A 22,819-nucleotide genomic window follows, 5' to 3' on the forward strand; every position below is an offset into this window, starting at 1 on the left:
GGCTCCTGTGAGGAACACAGCCAAGCAGATGGAGGGAGAGGGGGCAGGAGGAGGGGCCACATAGCATAGCAAGCAGCCCTGCCGAGTCATGAGCGGCTGATGGGCCAAGGGACTTGGAGGCGAAGGAGGGGACTGAGCAGTGCAGATGGCCTGAGGCATGAAGAACAGAGAGGCACGGAACTGGCTGGGGGTAGCTTTCCGAGAAGGTGGGACTGCTTCTCCAGATCTCATCCTGAGCTTGCATCTCAGCCCCACGGATCTTCAGTAGGTCTCCTAACTTCTCTGAGCCTGTTTCCTCAAAGGCAAAAGGAGTTAATGATGTGTTACAAGTGTCATCAAAATTAGAGACGATCCTGCAACAGAATGCTCCTCCCAGTACCTGGCCCTGAGCAAGTGCAACGATGGGTCAGTTATTAGCGTGTAACTATATAGTCATAGAGCTATTATTGTTGATATTAATAGTGAGGCCTTTGTGCCTCCTACCCCAACCTGCTCACCCCATCAAGCATCTTCTCTTGTTCTGGGCCAGGAAGGAGGGTCGCTGAGCACTATCCCTCAGAACTTGGCAGTTCCTGGAATAAGTGAGTAAGCGTGGAAGAGTGAGGTACTGAGATCTTGATGCCCGTGGAGGTGGCCTAGGGTTTGTAAGGCAGCCTGGCTTCTCACAGCCAAAGCTGCACGAGGCTACATCATTTGAGCTCTTTCTGGGATGGGGGTGTCAGCACTGGGCTTGTGCCTAAGTGGAATAAATGGTAGCCTGTTTGTTGGGATTTGGGGTACACTGGCCCCTGGATCTCTCCCTCCACCTTGTACTATGGAATTTTATCATAGGAATCCCGTTTCTTTTTCTGGAGAGTCTTGGCTCCATGGAAATGCAGTCCTGGTCTCACTCGGCTATTGAGCTATGCCATAAACTAAACTTCAGTGACATTGACACTGAGTTTCTTATCCCTTCCATTCACACACAGGAAAATGTGTGGATGGGGACAAAGAACACATCCAGGAGTGGAGGGGCTCACACATGTTCATTAGCTGACATGTGCCAGGAGCTGTCCAAAGGCTGGAGCTATGTCACCTGACTGGATCCTCCCAACAGCCCTATGCCATGGGTGCCTGTCACAGATGAGGAGACAGAGGCTCAGGGGAGATAACGCCCCTTAATCAAGGTCCCACAGCCAGGAAGTGATGAAGTCAGGATTCCTACCCAGAAGCCCCTGCTGTTTCTACTGTGCCCCTTCTTGGGGTGGTGTGGGCATGAAAAAGCATCAGCACACATTTCACAACCTTGTCCCAGAAAAGCAGCACTGTTGAGCAGATAGAGGGCCCCTGACAGGCCACACAGTCAAAGCTCTGTGACCCAAGGCAGCCCAAGGGCCTAAGTTCATTATTCAAGCAGTCAACACCCACCACCCTTCAGAGGGCTCTGCCGGTCATCCATCAGGGGCTCCAAAGTGGCTAGGCAGGCTGGGAAAATCTCCAGGATGAGCAGTAGAGCCTGCACCTGAAGGTAGAAACCTCAGCTTCACCCCCTCCCCATGCCAGAAGACCTAGAAGCCAGGAAGAGGGCTGCTGAGGTCCCACAGCAGCCCTGCAGGGAAAGGAGAAACCCTGGATCCAGCTGGATGGGAAGCATGGCCCCCTTCCCAACCACGAAAATAGCCCCTGGGAAAAGCACAGCCCCTCTCAGCCCCTCTCAGCCCCAGAGACAGGTCCTCCATAGGAGCTGAAGACTCGGAGCAAAATGTCACCCTACTCCCCAGTGCCTCCCGCCTCTGCCACCCATGCTCTGGGCCCCTGGCAGGGACTGTGCCCTGGTCAGGACAGCCAGCAGCCCGTGTGCTTCCACCCCCACCCTCTCCCTGTTCCCATCTCCCAGGTTATGACACAGGGGCAGGAGAAGGAGGCCAAATCAGGGGCGGAGCCTTAGAGGAAGAGGACACAGATCTGAAGAGTATAAAGGGCCTCAGAGGTCCTGTCCAGAGGCCCTTTTGCTGTGCCACTCTGCACCTGCCCAGCACCATGGTAATGTCTGTTGGCTGAGTCTGGGACCCCTGTCAGCTCTGTTCTCCAGGAACTTGGGGAAGGGGGCCTGGCACCAAGGGCCCCTCCCAGAGTATTAAGGGCACGAAGGAGAGAGGTCGGGGCAGCCCCCTCTGCCAGTCTGATGGCCAGGACAGCTGTTAGGGTTTCTGTCCCTGCTTTGGGTTTTGCGGATGAGGGGAGTTCCTGGCCAGGAGAGGGTCAAGGGTCTCGGGGACTCTGGGGGTGTGTATCATGTGTATGGACATCATTGTATGTGACTCACTGTGTGTTGCCGGCACAAAATTCTCTGTGCACAGCTGGGTGTGTTTTTGGAGATCCCTGGGCTGGCATCTTGTATGCAACTATTAGTCATTCATTTAACCTGTATTATTGAGCACCTACCAAGTATCAGGCACTGTTCCAGGTGCTTGTGATACATCGGTTAACAGAACAGGCAAAGAGCCCAGCTATAATGGTGCTTATATTGTGGGAGTGCTGCTAGGGAGCGACGAGGACAATAAAAAAATAAGTATGGAATATAATACGTTAGATGGTGCAATGGAGGGGAATAGAGCAAGAGGAAGGGGTGGATTACAATTTTAAACAGGGGTCAGAGCAGGACCCAATTAGAAGGCGAATTTTGAGCTGATGTCTGAAGGGTGCTAGAAAGTTGGCCATGCGTACATCTTGAGGAAGGATATTCCAGGCAGAGAGAACAGCCTGTCTGACATTTTTAGGAACGGCAAGGAGGCGGGTGAGGCTGGAGGAGGGTGAGCAGGGAGTTTCGGCAAAGGCCAGTGAGGTTAGGGAGGTGACCAATGGCTCTAGGCCGTCCTCTTATGTCCGTCTCAGGATGTGCCACCCTGTCCATCCCCAGCCCCAGCCCCATCCCCCGAGTCCCCGTTTATCCGGTGCTTTGCGCACATCCCTGTGCACGTCCAGGGGTGCACCATTCGGCCTGGGCACCTGGACATCCCTTACGGCGCTCGTGCACCTGTCTACGTCCCAGAGGCAGACACGTCCCTGGGTCAGAGCGGTCCCCGCGCCCCAGCTCGCCCTGCCGGCCACAAGTCGCGGGTCCGGGCGTCACATGACCGCCCGCGCCTTGGTCTGCTTCGCCGCCTCCAGGCTCCGGTTCTGCGGTGCGCGTGCGCACTAGCCCTGACGTGCCTGGTGCTGCTGTTGCTGGAGCCGGAGGGCGCCCTGGGGGAGGAGCTGCAGCTGGAAGATCCTCCCGGGCCCAGACTGACTGAATGGCTGACTGGCTTCGGCCCGTTCAATAAGTTCTTGGAGAAGTTCTTCAACGGCAGGTGGGCAGGCGGAGGGCGGGCGGGAGGGAGGACGGGTGGGGGAGGAAATGGACGCCACCTGGCACCCCCTCCCCGCGCATCACAGACCCGAGCTGGGCTCGCTGAGCGGCCCCATGACCTCTACAAAGACGTGTTCCCCAGCTTGAAGTCTAAGGACACCAAGAAATCTAAAGATGTTGAAAACCACAGGAAAACCGCTAACGCCACAAAAACCTCACCAGCGAACGCCACGAAACTCCCCCCGCTGCACACCGGGAAAGCCGACCATGAGTCTCCTCCCAGGGCCCCAGGTAGGAGACCCTGAGCACGGCGGGCACCAGTCAGGGGCCTCAGAACTGGGGGCAGGGTCGGGGGGGAGCGAGAGGAAGCCCTGGGGGGCCGGGGGTATAGGCCCCCCCCCCCACTTCCTTCTCCAGTCCGGACCTTGACCTCCAGACGCTCAACTCCAGTCTCCCTGCCCACCGACCCCTTTGTATTCTGAGAGAGGCCTTAACTCCTCCCCACTTCCCAGTGAGAACAATAAAGAGAAATAAAATCTCTCTTGTTTCCATGGCTTCCAAGGGCCCTTGGCAGGAAGGGACCTGTTCTTCAGCGGGGAGAGGGGACGCCAGAGCTCCCGCTGTGGGAGAAAAAGACCTCAGCTGCAGGGTCTTCCCTGCCTTCTCCCTCAGCCCCTCCCTCTCCTCCACCTCAAACACACACCGTTGGGGGAGGGGGAGCTCTAACTGAGAGGGAGAACAGAAGAGAAGCAGGTCCCAGCAACCTCAGAGCCAGACCACCCCCTCCCTCCCAGTTTCTACCCAGAGCAGGGCAGCTTTGATGCCAGCCTGGGATGTCAGTGTGGCACAGCGACAAACAGAAGTGCCTTTGCCTCCGGGGCCCTCTCATCCCCTCTGGCAGTGAGCAGAGCAGGGGAAGGGGCAGGAGCCCAGCCAGGGCCTGTCCCCCAGAAGCCAGGAGCGGGGTGGCACTCTCGTCTGGGGGCTGATGGCAGTCAGATAGGCCTGGGCGGGGGCAGAGGCCCTCAGCTGCAGAGGCCCCTCTCAGGATGCAACTCACACGCAGGCATGTCCAGAGCAGGGTCCCGATTCCTGCCCCTGGGAAGTGTCTACACTTCTCCCTACTCAGAACCCATCCCCTTAACTGCCAGAGAAAATTCTAGGACTTCGGGCTCCATCATTCAAACTCAACTCTGTTCTGCTGAAATGAGCCCCCTTTGCAGACACCAGCTTGGATTTAAGCATCCACCTGAGCCGCGCATTTCCTGGGAGCTGTATCCTCTCCAGCCCTTTGCCTTTTAGGGCCTGGCTCCAGTTTCAGGTTATTTGCACACACCATAGCAGCCAGGACTTGAGGGCAAACATGATTGTGGTGTCATTGCCATGGGGTCAGCGTGAGGTGCCAAGCCAGAAAGTGGACCCTTTCATCCACCAAACCCACAAGGCCCATCCTTTCAGGCAGAGCATGGGGGGGGGGGGGAGGCAGGAGAAGCCATTCCAGGAACCAGAAAGGTTCTCATTCTCTCACTCCCCCTCACCCCTGCCAGGACTTTCCCTTACCCACAGGTGCTCCCAGCCCCAGAAACAAAGGAGAGCAACAAGCTCACTCCCTCCTAGTCATACACACACCACCCCATCCCCACCTAATCGGGGTACCTGAGAAGGGCAAGGGCTGGCGAAGGCCCCTGGCACCCCTGGGACTCCTCCACAGTGCAGGCCTCCCCAGGGCAGCATCCGGGTCCTTGCCCTCCCAGAGCTGGAGTGTGGAATTCACAGATTGGACCCGTGGAGGTGGTCAGAACTCTGGAGGTTAATCCAGCCTCCTCCCCAAAGGCCACATATCCCCTGCGGCCTCCCCTCCTGCAGCGGCTTCAATAGCTCCTCCTCCCAGGAGTTCACTACCTCTCGGGGCAAGTTCTCACCAAGCTTCTGGTTCTTCAAAGATGCTTCTGTGTAGTCACGGAAAGCCTGCCTTCCTGAGCCCTGTCCTGAGCCACATGGAGTTAACCCCAACCCTCTTCCATAAGATGGAGCTTCACATGCTTGAAGAGCACGTTGTCTCTCCGCTCGTCTTCCCAGCGTGCTTCATGGACACAGCTGGTCAGCCAAGGTCTGCATCACGAGGCTGCCCCTCAAAGGTTCCGGTTCACTGAGCGCTCACGTGGGTCAAGGGCCATGCTAAATGTCTCGCATGCATCATTTCATGTCGTGCTCACTACAACCCTATCATTCTTCCCGTTTTACAGATGAGGAGTCTAGACTCAGCGAGGTTATATCCCCGCCCAAAAGCACACAGACGGAAAGTGGCAGATCCCAGATTCAGCCCCAGGTTCATCTGACTCCAGAGCCAGTGCTGTAATTCTATATTAGATTGCCGTCTGCTCCAGGACCTTGGACAAGCTGCTGTAGCTCTCTGAGCCTTGCTTTCCTCCTCTGAAGAGTGAGGATAGCAATCTCTTCCTCACAGCATTGTTGAGAGAATTCAATGCCCCTGGCACACAGTAGGCTCCTTTTCCCAACAGTCTGTGTGTGACCCATCTCCAGACCCCTCCCCATCAGAGCCCCCCCTCCTCCTGCCATGCTTCCGTGGGTCCTGCCCTGTGCCCCCTGATGAGCTGTGCTCCAGCTGAACTTGCACAGTGACACATCTCTGACCTGCCCAGAGGAGGGCAGCTCTGATGCCACCAATGCAACTGGTGACTGTCTTAGGACCAGGGCCATCTCCCCTGCCCCCATGCCAAGACACTTTAGTATAAATGAGTACTCCATCTACTGCCCAGGCTATAGGAAAGCATGGCGGTGGGGGGGGGGGGGGCACGGGGAAGGGGGAATTATGTCTGGAGAGAGATGATCAGGAGGGGCCAGAGGTGCTGAAATGGGAAGATTCACTGACTTGCTGAATGACCTTGGGGGAGTCCCTGCTTCCCTCTGGCCACAACTTGCCCCTCTGTAAAGTGGAGAGAATGAGCTGAATGGCTCCGATGATGGTACAGACATTCTGGATCATTAACGACACTCTCCTTTAGCTTGTTCTCTTCCCCTCCCCCCTTCTTTCCTGTGCGTGTGGCCCCTCCTGCCCCCACCAGGGGTCCACAGAGACACACACACAGAGGCTCTGCCTTTGATTTGCTTTATTTAGCCTGTGTGGGAGCAGGGAGCAAGCTTTGGTGGGAGCCAAGGGTGCAAAGGGGAGAGCTGCCCTTGGAATCCGAGGAGGCCGGAGGTGGCATTACAAGTCCATGGGGCTGAGCTCCCTGTGAGGAGAGGGCAGAACATGGCAGTGTGAGTGGGTGGTCCTCATGCCCTCGGGCCAGCCCTGGGCCCCTGTCCTCCCCACCACCACCTCTGCCTCCTCTCCCACCCCCGTTTCAGCCCCAGGGAGCTGGCAGGCAGGGCTGGAAATCAGACCCACCTGGGGGCAGCTGCATGGGGGGATCCCCACTCCAGGAAGCCCAGCGTGTCTTCTTTGTCTCTTTTCCCGTACCTGGGGGGAGAGGCAGCTGGGGCACACGCTGTGCCCAGGCACCAGCTCACCTGCCCCCTGCCTACGCTTGGGCACCATCCCACTCGGGGCCCAGGCCCGGTCAGTAGAGATGCGCTGCTTTCCCAGGACCACGGAGGGGTCTGGGGCCGGGATGGTGGCCAGGGCCCCAGGGGCTGAGATCTGTGTCCCTCTGTCTCACACACACCTGGGCCTGGTCAGCATGTTGATGTATCTGCGGAGCTCCGCCGCGTACTGGGCCATCTGCTCTGGTGTGGCATTGTCCCCTGGGTACACTGGCTCCATCGGGGCCCCCTGGGCACCCAGTGGTGGCTGCAGCAACAGAGCCATGCATGTGGACAAGAGCAGCAGGGAGAGGCAGCGGCCTGCGGCAGCCATCTGAGGAGCAAGAAGTGGGGGGATAAAGGCAGAATAGAGCCCACCCACCTGGAATTTTAGCCCCTCACCCATTTCTCCATGCCTGGGGACCAAGGGGCAGAGCAAAGGGCTACTCAGACCTGACCCCCCCACCTCCTAGACTCTGCCTTGGGGAGCACAGCCAGCCCCCTCTCACGAGCAGCACAGCAGCCAGAGCTCAGCCAGGGCCTTGGCAAAGTACAAGAGTGCAGCGGAGAGGGTGGGGACATGGGGCAGGAGACACACAGGGCTGACGGCTCTTAGGAGGCAGATGTGGGGTGGGAGTTGGAGGGAAGGGGCTGGTGGGAAATAGGGGCACTCCAGCTCACCTACAGGGTGGGGGCACAGAACGAACTTGTGAACCAAAGGACACAAATCCATTCCTTGTGGGTCTGCCCCCCCAACCCCACCTCCAGGGGTAGACATGCAGATGCAGGTCCTGGAGAAGACACTGTTGCCCATGTCACCCTGGGCAGACAGGCACAGTCACACACACGGATCTCAGTCACTCACAAGGTCACAGTCACTCACACATTTGTGTTCACAGCCACCACCCCTTCCCCATACACGTTTATGGTCCTCTAGTCAGCAGACTGCTCTTCTGGGGTGAAGATTTGTCCAGATGTAGAGCCAGACCCAAGCAGGACCTCAGGCCTCCCAAGGCCCCCAGCCCTGCAAAGCACTAATTCCTTGCCCCCATTCCAGGCCCTAGCTCCAGGAGCCCCCCAGATCCCTGAGCAGGTTGAGCCCACTTACCCTGAGTCCTGAGCAAGCAGGTACTGAGCCAAGCGGTGCCTGCCTCAGGCTGGATGGGTCCCCCTGCCCTCGGCTGTGCCCCTTTATAGTCCTCAGCCCCCCAGAGTCCCCGCCTCCTGTCAGCCTCTCTCACTCCCCAGCCTTCACCCCCTCCTCCCACCGTCTCCCTGGTACCTGTAACACCAGCGCTGGGGCTGGGGACAGGAAGGGGACAAGGCAGTGTCATGGGTGCCAGACCAGCGGCGTAACAGGTAAAAGTGAACCTGATGAAAGTCCGCTGTGGGCCCCTCATCTGCCTTTGGGCACCCGTGCAGGCTTGGTCCAAGAAGGACAGAGTTCTGGGACCAAAGGATGGCTAAAAGGCTCTGGTCGCAGCCTCAGAACAGCTCCTCCTGCCTCCCAAGGATCAACCCAAATTATCAAACGGACTCCTCAGGCAGAAGATTGGGACTGCAGCTCTGAGACTCCAGGGATGAAGGATGGAGACTCAGGACTTCTGCTCCAATTTGTGATTCGAACAAGGTGGGAACAGGGAGATGCCTCAGGCACTAGGCATTGTGGAAAGGAGAGAGGACCCAGACAGGGAGAAACCCACTCCCTGGCTGGTGCACAGGCTGCAGAATGAGAACAGATGTGCCTGCATTCGGGGGAAATGGGGGGTGCCGCTGTCTAGTCACCATCTCCCAGAGCCCCCATTCCAGGGGAGTGATAAAAACCAGCATCACTTGTAAATCTTTGAGTTTTCCAAAGTGCTCCCAGCTTCATCACCTCGCTGAGTCCCTACAACAACCCGTTTTACGGATTCAGAAACTAAGGCTCAAAGACATTAAGTAACTAGCCTCAAGCCACATAAGCAGTCAGTGGGAGATCCACGGTTTGCAACAAAGTCTAACTCCAAAATCTGGACTCTCTAAGTGAGGTTGTCAAATTATTGCTATAATTTCCCATTTGGGGCTGAGAAACATGAGGCTCACAGAGGTGAAGACACGTGCCTAAGATCACACAGCTGTCTGGACTCAAGTTCTGGCTCAGATTCCAACCCCACCATCCCGCCCCACCAGGAGCCTCTGATTCTCCCTGCTCAGGGTCCCTTCCCCCAACTCGCAGCCCCCTCCCCAGTCAGGCCAGGGAGTAGGAACAGGCTGTGTCTGAATGACACGCTGAAGCCTGAGTAGGGAGCAAAGGACCTCTCACCCCTGCTGTCCCAGATCAGGAAACTAAAATTGTGTGCTGGGAGAGGAGTTTGGGGGCTGAGGACCAGAGGTGATGCCGCAGAGATCTCAGCTTTGATTTTCCTCAAGATAGGATAAGGAAGTCTCAGTAAACATCAGTGTTCCGCCGTGTTCCTCTCAGTTCTGATTTCTGGTAACAAGAAGAACAATAATGCTTCACCTGACAACAATTTTCATTCCACATAGCAAACATGGAGGTCCATCTGTCTCCGCAAGCCCCAGCCCTTCTCTGGATCTCGGTTCCCACTTGCAAAACAAGGGTGGTGGATTAGCGGCTGGTCCCAGGCCCGCCTCTGGTGAGGCCTGAAGAGACTGCAGCCTGCCACCAGGGGGCGACAGGCTCCAACCCCAGCCCAAAGGTTCTGGGCTCCCTTAGGACTGTAGCCTGGTGGGACATGTTCCGGCCACTACCCGCGTCAGGAACGAGTTCCTGTCGACAGATGGTAGATCTGGGGATTGACTCAAGTGCTGGGGCCATTTATAGTTTGATCTTGTCACAGAAGTAAACAGCTTTGTCAGTGCCTAAGAAATGACGGGTACTCCACAATGACAACTCAACCTGTAGCTTTCATTTTTCTCCTTTGCAAACAACAGATTCCTCCTCTGGGTCCTCTCAGGGATGTTGTGACAATCGAGGTGGAAGAGCTAGTGGATGTGCTTTCTAAACTATATGACCATGTCCAGAACTGAGCGACGGTTGCGTCTCACTCGTCTTCATGTGTTCCTGGGGCTCGCCATGGAGCCCTGTGCGGAGAAGGCACCAAGTGCTTACCTGCAGAGGGACCAAGTGAAAATGATACTGGTCCCCCTCCCCTGCCCAAACCCACACCCTCTAGGACAGGAGGCTGCCACTGAGCAGTGTTGGGGATGGAGTGAGGGGTGTGATGAGGCTGGGGAAGGAACACCCCAGAAACACCTGGGGTCACAGAGGGAAGGTGAGTATGCAGTAGCAAGGGGAATGGGGGTCCACACACGTGGGACTGCAAGGACAGGAAGTTGACCGGCATCGTGTCCTCCATCACCCACCTCTCACAAGTGTGTCTCCAGAGCAGCCTGGCCCAACTCTTACGCCAACGTCTCACTGCCACACTGGGTGGCAGCAGCAGAGGTGGGGAAGGCTGGGGCAACTTCCCCCAGATGCCAGGAACCCTTGGGGTCCCTTGGGCTGAGGATAGCCGTCTCACACACACACACACACACACACACACACACACACACCTTGAGCCTGTATCCCGCCAGCTCAGGACCAGCTCAGGCCCAACTGGGGCCTCAGGTCACTAACTTGGAGACTGGACTCTGCCCCTACTTCCCTCTGCCCTGGGGACTCCATCTGCCGCCAGGGCCCCCTGCAGGCCCAGGGGTGCTCAATATTTCTCCCTCCCTGCACACAGTGCCTGCAAAAACAAACCTTTAAAGAGGAAGCCCTCTTTCTTGCTAAGAGAGAAGCTAAACCAATCTACGAAAGAAAGTGTTGGGGAGGGGGTGACTGAGGAGGAAGGGAACCATGGGGTCTGGGTGTGGAAGGAAGGGAATTTGTCCCTCGGGTTTTTGAAAGGGAGAGGTGCCAGAGCAGTCTTGAGATGGGTAAGCAGTGAGCAGGAGAGTAAAGGAAAAGCAGGGGCATTTTAGTAAGCATTGCTGTAGACCTTAGGATGGATCTGTGATGTCTCCTGAGGACTGGGGGGAAAACTGGAGGTCCCTTCATTGCTTTTGGTGTGGAGCTGCTGTGCCTTAAATGCAGTGCTCCTTGGAACCTGTGGGGCTCTAGGTTACAAGGGTTACACACGGGCCAGGCTGGGCCAGACTGATCCGGACTATAGATTCAGCTGCACTACTCACTACTCTGCCATTCATTAGCTGTGTGACCTTTGGCAACTTACATGATCTCTCTGAGCCTTAAAGCAGTGAACTATCATTATTAATTAAGGTGTCAGTATCCTGTTTAACCAGGGAAGAAATACATGCAGTGAAATGAAATGTCTAGGCCAAAGTCACTCAGCCAATTAACGGCAGAGACGGGACTCAAATGCCAAACTTTTGTCTTGGAAGCCACTACACCAACTCTGGGGTCTCTGCCCTCGAGGGGCTCATGGTGTAGGATAGTCCTGTGTGAAGGCTCAGATTCAGGCTATAGATATACCAGGGCAGGGCGGGGCAGGAAGTTTCCTGGAGGACATGAGGCTTGAGGTGGCCTTCAAGAATGATGGGAGAGGGGCCGGCCCGGTGACGCAGCAGTTAAGTGCACACATTCCGCTTCGGTGCCCAGGGTTCGCCGGTTCAGATCCTGGGTGCAGACATGGCACCGCTTGGCAAGCCAGGCTGTGTATAGGTGTCCCATGTATAAAGTAGAGGAAGATGGACATGGATGTTAGCTCAGGGCCAGTCTTCCTCAGCAAAAAGAGGAGGATTGACAGCAGTTAGCTCAGGACTAATCTTCCTAAAAAAAAAAAAAAAAAGAATGGTGGGAGAATGTTATTTCACAGAAGTAGGGAGGTGGCAGTGGGACTGAGCAATCCGGGAGCACACAGTGAGGAACTGTGTGAAATGCCACGAGAGGAGAAAGCGCTGTGTTGTGGGGAGCCTTGCGTTTCTGATAGAAGAGTTTAGACTTAACGGTCAGTGGAATCAGAGCTGGCTTGGAGTGGCTCTCTTACCTTTGTCCCCAACTATTTGGCCTCCTGCAAGTCTCTGCCCCTCTCTGGGCCTCGAGATTCCAGTCTGCTCAGTGAAGGGATGGGACCAAATGATTTCTAGATCATGCTCAAAGGAGATCCTGTTTGCAGCAGGTAATGCTAGTCGCCCAACATCCACTCTCTCCTTCCATGATGTGAGAGCTTGAGACGGGCACATGGCCACTCAGCTGGAGACATCTTTAGGTTATGATTGCAGCGAGATGGGGCCACGTGACGAAGTTTTAATCAATGAGATGGGAGTTTAAATGACTGTGCCATTCTGCTTTCAGGAGCGGACGCGCCCTCCTGTGGCAAACTGCACCAAAGACCAGAAAAATCCCCCCACCCCACACAGAGTTCTCCACTGGGGTCTGTGTCCCCTCGTCCTGACTGCGGCTGGACCTGTGACTGCTTTGGCCAGTAGACTATGGTGGAAGATGCTATGTGACTTCTGAGGCTAGGTCATAAAAGGCAATTATATGGGTCAAATTGGGTCCCCACAAAATTCATACATTGGAGTCCTAACCCCCAGCACCTCAGAATGTGACCTTATTTGGAAATAGGATCGTTACAGATGTAATTGATTAGGACGAGGCCATACTGGAGTAGGTGGGCTCTACTCCAATATGATTGTTGTCTTTATTAAAAGGGGAAATTTGGATACAGAAATGGACATGCGTGGATGATGTGAAGAGACACAGAGGGGGCACCCGTCTACAGGCCAAGGAGGGAGGCCTGGAACGGACCCTTCCCACACAGCCCGCAGAAGGAACCAACACCTTGGTTTCAGCTTCTAGCGTCCAGAACCGTTGTTTAACCCACCCAGTTTGTGGTACTTTGTCACAGCAGCCCTAGAAAACTAAGACAGCAACACAGCTTCCTCCTGGTTCTCTTGGCGCACTCAGTCTGGGGGGAGCCGGCTGCCGTGTAAGTCCCGCTACCCCGAGAACATCACACCAGAGAGGCCATGCATAGCTGCTGGGTCAACAGCCCGAGCCAAGCTCCCAGCCCACAGCCAGCAGCCCCCGCCAGGCATGTGCGGAAGTCCTCTCAGGTGTCAGCCCAGTGGAGCCCTCTGACGACTGGAACCCCTGCCAACCTCTGACTGTCACTGCATGAGAGACTCCAAGTGACAACTGCCTAGTCCAGCCCTTCCCAGTCCTGACCCACAAAATCGTGAGTGAAATACAAAGGCTGTTTTAAGCTGCTGAGTTTTAGGGTAACTTGTTACACAGCAGAGTAACTAGCACGCCTGCCCTTTCCCCTTCTCTGGCTGAACATCTTCAGTCACGGAGGTGAGGGCATGGGGAAGCCACAAAACAGGACCCTGGGCCCTTGGATGCCCTCATGGAGCTGAGCTGCCAACTCCCCAGGTGCCACTTGCGTTTTATGTAAGAGAAATAAACTTCTATCTTGTTCAAGCCATTGTTAATTCTGTCTCTGTTTACAAGGCCAAATCAATATCCTAGCAATATACTGACTGTGTGTGGAACAAATAGCTCAATGTCTAGCGTGGAAGTGTGTGCTTTTTTAAAAAGGTGGCCATTGCTGTTGTCATCACTAATATTACACCTAAGGCTCCTTCCCGCCCCGACATGGGGTGAGTCTGATCAGCAGTGGACTAACCACCTGCTCAACGCTCCTCCACGTGAACATGAGGGGAGCCCACGTCACTGATGGTCAACCAGACGCGTGGAGCTGGGGAGAAATTGTCTGTGGTCATGCATAATTCCTACCATCCATTAGCCTCCTACTGACAACAGCTCTCCCAGGCAGACCGACAGACAAGGGATCACGGACACCAACACAGATACACCTCCCCCCACTCCTCTAACCACAAAATGATCCAAAGCTCGTGGCAGCCATTGCATCTCCCGTCCCACGTCTCCCGGTGCAAGGGGACTGGTATTGGAGAAGAGAAGATGGGTGGGGGGGAACAAGATGGGAAGTGGATCGCAGACAATGAGGAGAGGGAGCCAGAGAAACTAACTCTACCCTCAGAAACAAGGAAAGGCTTCTGGGAGGAGGTGACCACCACCCTGAAGAGGTTTTCCAAACTAAAGAGAAGGAAAGGGCTCTGCAGGCATGGGGAGTGGCCTGGGCAAAAGCTTAGAGCATCAGAGACCACATAGTCATGACTGCACCAGGCCCGGGACCCGCCTCCACCTCGCCCTTCTGGCCCTACCTCGTACCTCAAGGGAGCCTGGGAGGCAGTGCAGGGGATGACAGGAGGCAGAGGCCCATGGGCCCCTAGGGCAGGTGGTGTCCAGCAGGGGCCTCTCCTGCAGCTATGTCAGAGCCAGCTCTAGGGTCTTCTCCCAGAGCCACCTAATTGCAAATAGTCCTGCAAGGCCCCCGTGCTCCAAAATGACACTACCCAGCCTTCCTGCCCTTCTTACCCTCTCTGAGTCTGGGCCTTTGGCCTCAACTTGATTCTCCCTCTCGTCCCCCAGCTCCCTTTCTCAGGCTCTGCCAGGTCCTGCTGAACTAGAGGCCTAGGAGAGAGCCCACAGACGGAGGAGGCCGTGTCTGAGGGAGGAGGCATAGGCCCTTCCTTCAGGGGATCCCCAGACCTAGAGGGGAGCCAGGACAAAGAAACATGGACAGAACTGAGCAGTGGCCATGGGAGCTGGGCAGCCACAGGGGGCAGGAAGAGGACAGATCAGGGACAATCAAGGCAGGCTTCCTGGAGGAAAGAGGCTGAGAAGGAAGGGTGTCAGAGATCACCCTGCAGCCAGGCGCGGGGCTTCCTGACAGTGCTAGGTGCAGAGTGGTGAGGGATTTGGGGTAGACTCCAGTTTGAACATCCAAAGTGCCTTCAGCCTTCAGCTTCTAGTCCAGGGCAAGGGGGGGTGCACAGGAGGGTATCCCCACGGCCTGTCACCAGGAAGGCACAATTAGTGACTTACAGAGTGTGAATTCAGCAAGGTGGGGGAGGGCGGATAATGAGGGAAAGAGCAGAAATTGTCTGTGGTCATGCACGATTCATCGCAGGGGACTCTTCATTCCCATCCCTTCACATTCCCATTGCTCCCCCTGCCCAGGGAATGGGGGATGTTAGAAATGACCCCTTCCCGCAGCACACACCCCCGCCTCGTCCCCCAATGACTCTTCCTGCACAGCCCCATCTTGGATCCCATCTCCACCTCCAGCCACTACAGCCCTGGGGGCTAGTAATACCTCTCCTTGGTAACCCCCCTGGGGTGTTGGTGCCTAGCGTGTGCCCCCAACCGCCTTCACCTTTGAGGGGATGCAGCTCTGTCCCCATCTATCCTCCCAGGCTGCCTAGCATGCTCCTTTCCGCCTTCCCCACCCTCCTTCTTGGATGACTCTTCTTCCTGCTCCTCCCTGGCCCTTTTCAAGAACTTTCATCCTGACCCCACCCTCCCGGCCCCTCCACCGACTAGAGTTTCATAGAGGTCCCTTGTCTGGGTGCAGTCCACTGTCCGCCTGGGCGGTAATGTCTTCTCTTGGCTCAGAGTAGAAGGAGCCCCTCACTCGCCCCAGCCCTGACCTGGGTCTGAGGTGCCGAGTCTCGCGCCTCTACCCTCCACTCCCACCTGGATGCCACCTCCACGAATAAGAAGGGAAAGGAAACGCAAAAACACACATTCCGTTGCAGTGAAATTTGCTCTTTATTTGGGGACCGGGGGAGGACCGCGCACAGCCCTCCAACCTGGAGGGCGGGAGCAGCGAGAAATGGCATGAGGACCCCACCCGGGACCCTCCCCAGCCGCAGCCGGCAGGGAGAGGAGTCCACGTTCCGGGGTCAGGAGCAAATATGCAAATGAGGTCGGCGTCGTTAGCATATCTCCCAGGAGGCATTGGGGGTCGTCACCACACGTAGGCGCCTTCTGACCTGGAGGAGGGAAAGGAAGGGAATCTGGAGCCCGGCCATGGGTCCGGGGTAAAGTACTAGGTGGCGGGGCCAGGGCTGGGGCTCCGTGGGGCAGCTGGACCAGGCCGCGCTCCGGGGCGCAGGGCGTGTGGCGACGGGGACGCTTTTACCGCGACTTGAGCGGGCGGTCCTCGCCGTCGGGGAAGAGCAGTTTCGAGAGGAGAGCTTCGGGGCTGTCCCGTTTCCCATACCTGGGGGCGGGGCCGGAGATGGGCGGGGTCAGGACTAGCCACGCCCCCTGGTGGGTGGGGCGGAGGGCAGAAGGCCCGGGGACCCCAGCCCGCCCGGCACATGCTCACCGCTGCCGGGTGACCAGGTTGAGGTAGTGGCGCAGCGAGGCGTAGTAGCGGCTCAGCTCCTCGGGCGAGGCGCCTTCGCCCGGAGCCTCGGGTTTGGCGGGGTAGGCGTCGGCCAGCGCCCCCAGGCAGGCGAGCAGGGCCAGCAGCACGATGGCCATGGCGGGCCACGGCCTGCACACCAGCACCATCTGGAGAGCGGGCATTGGAGCGTGGGTCTCCCGGAGCCTCGATCCCGACGGCGGGAGGCTGATTCTGCCGTCAGGCCCAAGCTCCAGCGGCCTGCCTGGGGCTGGTACCCGACCAAGGCTCAGCCACCCGCTCACTGTGTGTTCACTGCACCGTCTCTGGACTCCGTTTCCTCCTCTGTCAGAGGGGCATTAAGCCCTACCTGCCTCCCCTGTCCCCACACGCCGCTTCCCAGAACGGTAGATGGAGGAAGAGAGCTATGCTGGCAGCGGGGGCTCCCGGGCCTCTCTCCTTCCCACTTCTGCTGGCCCCCTCTCAATCCAGCTTCCCATCACTCAGTCCCAGTTTCCACCCTCCCAACCTCAGTTTCCCCGCAAAACAGCCGGGGTTCCCCAGCAGGAGACCATTCCTGGGCCCCGGGCCACTCACAGCGACAGCTCCCGAAGCGGAGATGAGCAGGAGGTGGAAGGCAAGAGGAGTCCCAAGGGCGAGGCTGCTGCAGTGCGGCCTCCTCTGCTCAGAGCTTTCCCTGCGGGGCTTATATCCCGGCCTGGAAAGGGAGGGGGAGGCCAAGGCGGAGGGGAGCCCGAGGGGGGAGGGCCCTTCCTCCTCCTTTCCTCCACCCCAGCTAGATCGGCTAGATCGCGGAGCCCACACCCAGACAGTGCATGATGCCTCCACCTCACAGGAGCTGAGGAGGAAGCCACCTCTGGACGGGGTACCTAGCCTGAACTCTGTCTTGACCCCGCAGACCCCCACAGCAGGTCTAGCCTCCTGGGGAAGTGAAGCATTTGGATCTAGACTCCTGGGGCAGACCAGGGTTGAGGGTCCATCTTCCCAAGCCTGTCCATGGGTGGGAGTGGGAGACGGTAGGCTGGACTTGTTTCCTCCAGCTTATGGGAGCTGTGACAATTCCTTCCAAAAGGCAACCTTTTCAGCCCCTGCTTGGCAATACCTTGGAGAAGAGCAGAGGAGTGACAGGACTGTCAGGAAAGTCTCTTTCTCCTGGAGGCTGAGATGGGAGCTCTGACCTTGGCTCTTGACCTGCTGTTCATGATGTCCTGGAGGAGAGGTCTCTCTGGATACCCCATTGTATCCCTCTCCATTAAAGAATTGGAGATGGGGCAGGAAGAGGCAGAAGCCAGTCTCCTCCCCAGAAGCAGCTGAGTCTGCCATCTGTGCATCCAGCTTGGCACATACAGACCCGGGTCCAGCCGGGCCTGGCATAGAGACCCCTGCCAAGGCAGTGTGCCCCCAGCCTCATCCAGGTGTCACTGAGGGCACTGGTGTCTTCTGAGCATAAGTAATGCTGGGACTGCACAAGCACGTGCTACTGTCCCCAGCCCATTGCAGTCTCCACTGGGCTCCTGGGCCTTTGAAGGAAAGAGGAAAGGACTAGCGTTTATTCAGCACCTACTGTGCACTGGGCAGTGCGTGATTTCAGGCACAAACCACCACGAGCTGCGTTTATCCCCGTATTACAGATGAGGAAACTAAGGCTCTGAGAGGTGAGGGAATAGCCAAGGTCGCCCAGGGTTCAAAAAGCCTTTTTCTCAAAGGCTGAGGCAGACCCCAGGGAGAGGCCCTCTCACTGCCTGGGCTAACCGTGCGGCTAGGAGCCAGGAAGGGGAGCAGGGCAGGGAGGCGAAGTGAGGGCCTGCCACCTGCTCCGAGAGGCCAGGCTGGGGAGGGGCCTGGGACACCAACCCCGGCAGAACCCCCTGCCCCGCCAGGGGAGAGGGCCATTGGGGAGTCTCCCACAAAGCCCTTGCCAGCTGCCTTTCCCTGGCCTGGCTGGAGCCTCCAGTGCTTCCAGCGGTCCCATCAGTCCAGGAGGGCGGGAGGGGCCATCTTGTCCAGGCCCCGCTCTGGGCCCGCTCCTCCGCCCTCAGGACAGATGGCCGTGGGTGTTGGTTTTAGAGCTCTGCTGAGGCGGAGTGTCCAGGGCCCCCTCAGTCACCTGTTTATGGGTTCAGTCACCTGCACTCTCAGGAAATGGCTCCTTATCAGCCAGTCAGGCCCCGCGGGCCCCTCACATCCCAAGAAAGGCCAGGGCACTCTGCTGAGCGTCAGGGTAGAAGAGGATACCAGGACGAGGGGACGTGGACCCTATGCTCAGAGGGAGGGGAGAAATCGTTCTTCTCAGGGAGTCTCATCTAGGGGACAAGGGCCAGCCCTGATCTCCAGGAACCCCTCTCAGGGGAGTCACGGCCGCATCTTTGGCTCTCCCCGGCTGAGGAGACGGGCGCAGCAGGATCACGGGGAGCCCCAGCCTGAGGGAGGAAGCTCTCCACTGTCCTTGCAGAGCCTAGTCTGAGGTGTCCCCCACAGAGAGAGAGACAAACACAGAAAGACAAGTCTTGGTCCAGTTTGGAGAGAAGACAGCAGAAATGAAAGAACGCCACTCCTCCAGAGGCCATGGAAAGACAAGACAGGCGCTCCTCCCAGGGATGGAGAGGGCAGCGGGAGGCGGGGAGTTAGCACAGCTATAATCCCTGAGTCAGGGCCTAGGCAAGGACCCTGCAGGCTAAAGGGGGCAAGGATATCCGAGACTGGGGGGCTGTTTGCTCTTCTGACACTGCCGCACTAGCCGGAGTGGTGACGGGGTTTCTAGCATGCTGATCCCGGGCTGAGAAAGACGGCAGGAGTTGTGAGATGCCCACAGGGAGTCTGGGGCATCCCTGGAATGTCCTCACGCCCTGGGGAGTGTGGGGTCTGAGGACAGATGGGAGGAGAAGAGAAACAGTGGAGAAGCTAAAAGGCCCCGATCAGGGTACAGCCTCTAAAGAAGTCTCTTCCTCATTTACTTTAGGGTGAGAGTAAATGGGACACGAGGAGGTCCCTCAGGGTGGACCAGGAGCCAGCCTCCCAGATCTCACCAGCCCTCCGTCCCTCTGCATCATGCCCCTGCCCTCCTTCTCCACTCCCCAATTACAGAATAAGCTGATCAGCTCATTAATCATCACCGCCTCACTGAGGCGTTTGTTAGCTCGTTCCTTAGTGGGGAGGATGTCTCAGCCCTCCATCAATGGGCTCAGCTGCCACTCACCCACGTACCCACCACCATCACTGACTCAGGACTCAGTCACTACGAGACATGTCTGGGGGTAGCAGCTGACATCTGTGAGGGGAGAAACTTCAAAATAACTGTTATTGTTGACTTGGGACCAGCTCCTGCCTCCAACCTGTCTTCAAAGAGTAGAGGCGACAGAATCACTGGGGTTCCATTGATTCCCATTCTTAGAGCTCCTGGCAAGGCCACCCCAGGGGCCACGGAGGCCATGGACTTGGGACCCTAGCTGACCACTCCCCTTGTCCGGTGGGCTCAAGGGCCACTCCTCAAGAGAGGGGGCCCATGCCACTCATCTCCAGAGGCTTAGCATTCTGGACCCCATGCCCCACCCCCCTCCCCAGTGCCAGCACTTGAGGCCTCTCTTTGATACACCACGCACTGGGCAGCGCTAGTCCACTGCCTTCCCCCCTGAGGCCAGGCCTCCTGCCCAGGGTCAGATAGACAGCAGGTTGCTGTGCAGCAAGAGTGATTCGGTCCTCATTCATCAAGCACTGGGGACAGAGCAGTGGACAAGCAGGCAAAATCCTTGCCCTTGTGGGGCTTACATTCTAGTGCCAGGAAATAAAAAATAAACGAATAACCAAGGAAAAAAGTGGTATGTCTGATCATAAGTGCTATAGCAAAAAATCAGGGTGAGGAGGATGAAGAGTGCTGGGATTGGGGACCAGTTTTATGTTGGGCGGTTAGGGAAGGCCTCACCTGTGAGATGGCGTTTGAAGGAAGTGAGGAAGCAAACCATGAGGATACCTTGGGAGGGATGTTCCAAGTGGGAGGAAGAGCAAGTGCAAAGGCCCTGAGGAGGGAGTGCTCCAGGCATTCCACGTGGCTGGAGTGGCGTGAGAATGGGGAGGTCAGAAGAAGATGAGATCAGGGAGGCAGCAAGGGGATCAGATGATGCAGGGCCTCGTAGGCTGCTATAAGGACTTTGGCTTTTGCTCAGAATGAGATGAGAGCTTCGGTTGGAAGAGTGACATGATCTGACATGTTTTAAAAGAAGCATCTGGCTGCTCTGTTAAGAATAGACTGAAGATGGGTGAGGTCAGAAGCAGGGAAGCCAGTTAGGAACCTACTGGAATCCAACCAAGAGATGGTGGTCACACACACACACACACACACACTCCTCACAGCTGAAAATGGCCTACACTCTTCACTCAGGAATAACTTCCACTTATGTCCGTACAGTACTGACAACCTTTCACCTAGCAGAAAAACTCCACTGGAGAAGATAGTGGAAAATCAGTGGATGTCCCCAGCAGTTGGGTGGTGGATGCGTCTGCTCTCTGACTGTTAAGGCACCTCGTCTGTTAGTCCATGTGAAACTCTCTGCTACCTTGATTACTGGCCGCAGCCCAGGAAAATATTGGCTACTGTGATGGTACTTATGGAAAAGCAAGCTTGCTTATTTTGTCATGAACATAAATGTCCTCTTACTTAAAAACACTCTGGCTCCTGGCGGGGAATGAAGCAGAGAATGAAGATTAACCTTGACACCATGGGAAAATGGCCACATCCCTCCCAAGGGATATTAGCCACATCCAAGGAAGCTTGGTCATGTCCTGGCACAAATGGGAGGACAGCAGGCAGAGATGCTGCAGGTTTCCCAGAATCTGTGACCGTGTGCAAATCACCGTGGGGGCAAGTGGGACCACGGGCGAGCACGTGAGGTCAATGGGAGTTGTCCAAACTGTCACACCGTGGATTCTGGTTATATCCAGGGGGTGGGTTTGAGAGGCAGTGAAGCCAAGAAAGAAGGGATTTTCACTTTTTATGGGAGGAGTTCTCCTGCGAGACCTCCGCTCCCCCGAAGTTGCGGGTCCTTCTGTAAAATACAGCGACAGATGCCTGTGGCGTGCACACCCCAGACCCAGGCTTCTCTCTAGGATGGGTATCGGCAAGCTCTTTCTGTAAAGCACCAAGTAGTAAATATTTTAGGCTTTGTGGGCCAGATATTCTCTGTCACAACTGTTCAACTTGGCTTTCGAGCGCAAAAGCAGCCACAGAACTGTGCCAAAAATGAATGGATGTAACTGTGCTCCAGTAAAACTTTTTATTTGTGGACATTAAAGAGTGAATTCCCTAATAATTTCCAGGTCGTGAAAAAATTATTCTTCTTTCAATTTTTTTCAACCATTTAAAAATGTACAGGATGTGTAAAAACAGGCACTCAGGGCCGCAGTTTGCTGACCCGTGGTCCAGAAAAGGAAGGACGTTGGCTCCCTCCGGGTGAGGTGTGTGTTTACTGAGAGTCGCTTGGGTGCGTTTTCTTGCCTGTTTGTGCCATGTGTACATGTCACTGTAATCATATAATCGTATAATTCAAGTGAATATTACACAAGCAGGTGAAATATGAGTGCATAAAGAGTCATTTCCTTGAAAACTAAGTTGAATGCTTTGGAAAGACTAAACTAGGAGAATGGCTGCAATGAAGTGAGGGTGAGGGATAACTATAAAATATTCAGCAAAAATCCTAAAACATCGAGGGCGATTTCGCATCGGATTGTTTCACACGTGTCTTTAAGTTCTCACCCCGCTTAATGAAACTGGAAATAGCAGGTGCCGGATTGTAGAATTGTGGGTGTGATTTATGCAAGAAAGACAAGGGGAGCTCAAGTCTGGAGACCCAAAGAGGGATGGTGCCTGAATGTACATTTATATGTTTGAAGCAAAAGCAAAATGATGAAGGCATGTATGCGTCTGTTGTTATGATTACCCACTTTAACTGACTTTTTCAAAAGACTGGCCAATGACCCAGTCCTGCTTACATCTAAACAAGGGCTTCTCCAGTACTGTGTTTATTTTCTATATAGTTTGAATGTTTTTATAGGGTGTATATATTACTTTAATAATTCAAAGAACTAATGAAGATTTTTGTTTGTCGATAAAGATAAAATGCTGGTGTGTGTTGTGAACCCCGGAAGCAGATCCTTGGAGGGGCCCGTGCACATCCCCAGTGTGTAAGTGCTCCTCTTCTTAGGGAGGAGCCCTGCGTCTGAGCCGGAAACTCCTCCGGGCCTACAGTCACAGGAGGCCTGTGCTGCTGGTGTGGAAACTCAAGTCCTGAAAGTGGCATGAATTTGGAGAGAAACTGTTATAACTGATGTCAGACACAGGCAGCTCCCTGATCCCCCAGACCTTCTGTCTGTGACCCTTGATGTCTGCCATGGTGCCGGCTCACCGTGGGCCCCAAGGAAGTGGTCACTGAGTAAATCAACAAGTGAGGATATTAGTTAAGATAGTGGTGCAGCTGCCTTAATAGAGACCAAATAACAGTAGCTTAAATGCCACTGAGATTTATTTCTCTTGCATATAAGGGTCCAAACTGGCAGAAGGTCCAGGAGTAGGGGGCTCTGATCCACAGGCAACCCAGGCACCTTCTGTCTTGTTACCCCAAGATTGTTGTATCACAACCACGATTGTGGATGGGCAAAGAGTGTTCATCCCCCACCTCCACATTCCAGCTCATGGGAAAGAGAA

The 22,819-nt window shown here is 55.9% G+C and overlaps 2 protein-coding genes across 3 annotated transcripts; both read right to left on the minus strand.

Moving 5' to 3' along the window:
- Positions 1–6,428: 6,428 nt before the first annotated feature.
- PPY (pancreatic polypeptide) lies at positions 6,429–8,065 on the minus strand. Its single transcript, XM_014849471.3, has 4 exons — positions 7,986–8,065; positions 7,021–7,211; positions 6,744–6,815; positions 6,429–6,585 (listed from the first exon to the last, which is right to left on the minus strand). The coding sequence occupies exons 2-4, from the start codon at positions 7,209–7,211 to the stop codon at positions 6,561–6,563; spliced, it is 288 nt and encodes a 95-aa protein (XP_014704957.2). The 5' UTR covers positions 7,986–8,065; the 3' UTR covers positions 6,429–6,560.
- Positions 8,066–15,506: 7,441 nt separating this feature from the next.
- Positions 15,507–16,811, minus strand: PYY (peptide YY). 2 transcript variants are annotated; one of them, XM_070482177.1, is made up of 4 exons: positions 16,702–16,811; positions 16,087–16,274; positions 15,898–15,978; positions 15,507–15,748 (listed from the first exon to the last, which is right to left on the minus strand). In XM_070482177.1, exons 2-4 carry the CDS (start codon positions 16,272–16,274, stop codon positions 15,724–15,726), a joined length of 294 nt encoding a protein of 97 aa, XP_070338278.1. In that variant the 5' UTR covers positions 16,702–16,811; the 3' UTR covers positions 15,507–15,723. The 2 variants fall into 2 exon arrangements, with proteins under 2 accessions (XP_070338278.1, XP_070338279.1); XM_070482178.1 differs by lacking the exon at positions 15,507–15,748 and having other exon boundaries at positions 15,894–15,978.
- Between the last annotated feature and the right edge of the window lie 6,008 nt (positions 16,812–22,819).

This window comes from Equus asinus, chromosome 13 (assembly GCF_041296235.1).
Source record: "Equus asinus isolate D_3611 breed Donkey chromosome 13, EquAss-T2T_v2, whole genome shotgun sequence".
NCBI lineage: Eukaryota > Metazoa > Chordata > Mammalia > Perissodactyla > Equidae > Equus > Equus asinus.

What these genes read in the sequence shown, in the direction of transcription:
- PYY (XM_070482177.1), bottom strand. Translation starts at nt 16,274, where the DNA reads ATGGTGCTGGTGTGCAGGCCGTGGCCCGCCATGGCCATCGTGCTGCTG. An exon ending in AACCTGGTCACCCGGCAGCG is followed by an intron (nt 15,979 to 16,086) that starts GTGAGCATGTGC and finishes CCCCGCCCCCAG; the next exon opens with GTATGGGAAACGGGACAGCC. An exon ending in GACCGCCCGCTCAAGTCGCG is followed by an intron (nt 15,749 to 15,897) that starts GTAAAAGCGTCC and finishes TCCCTCCTCCAG; the next exon opens with GTCAGAAGGCGCCTACGTGT.
- PPY (XM_014849471.3), bottom strand. Translation starts at nt 7,211, where the DNA reads ATGGCTGCCGCAGGCCGCTGCCTCTCCCTGCTGCTCTTGTCCACATGC. An exon ending in AACATGCTGACCAGGCCCAG is followed by an intron (nt 6,816 to 7,020) that starts GTGTGTGTGAGA and finishes CTCTCCCCCCAG; the next exon opens with GTACGGGAAAAGAGACAAAG. An exon ending in CCCCATGCAGCTGCCCCCAG is followed by an intron (nt 6,586 to 6,743) that starts GTGGGTCTGATT and finishes CTCTCCTCACAG; the next exon opens with GGAGCTCAGCCCCATGGACT.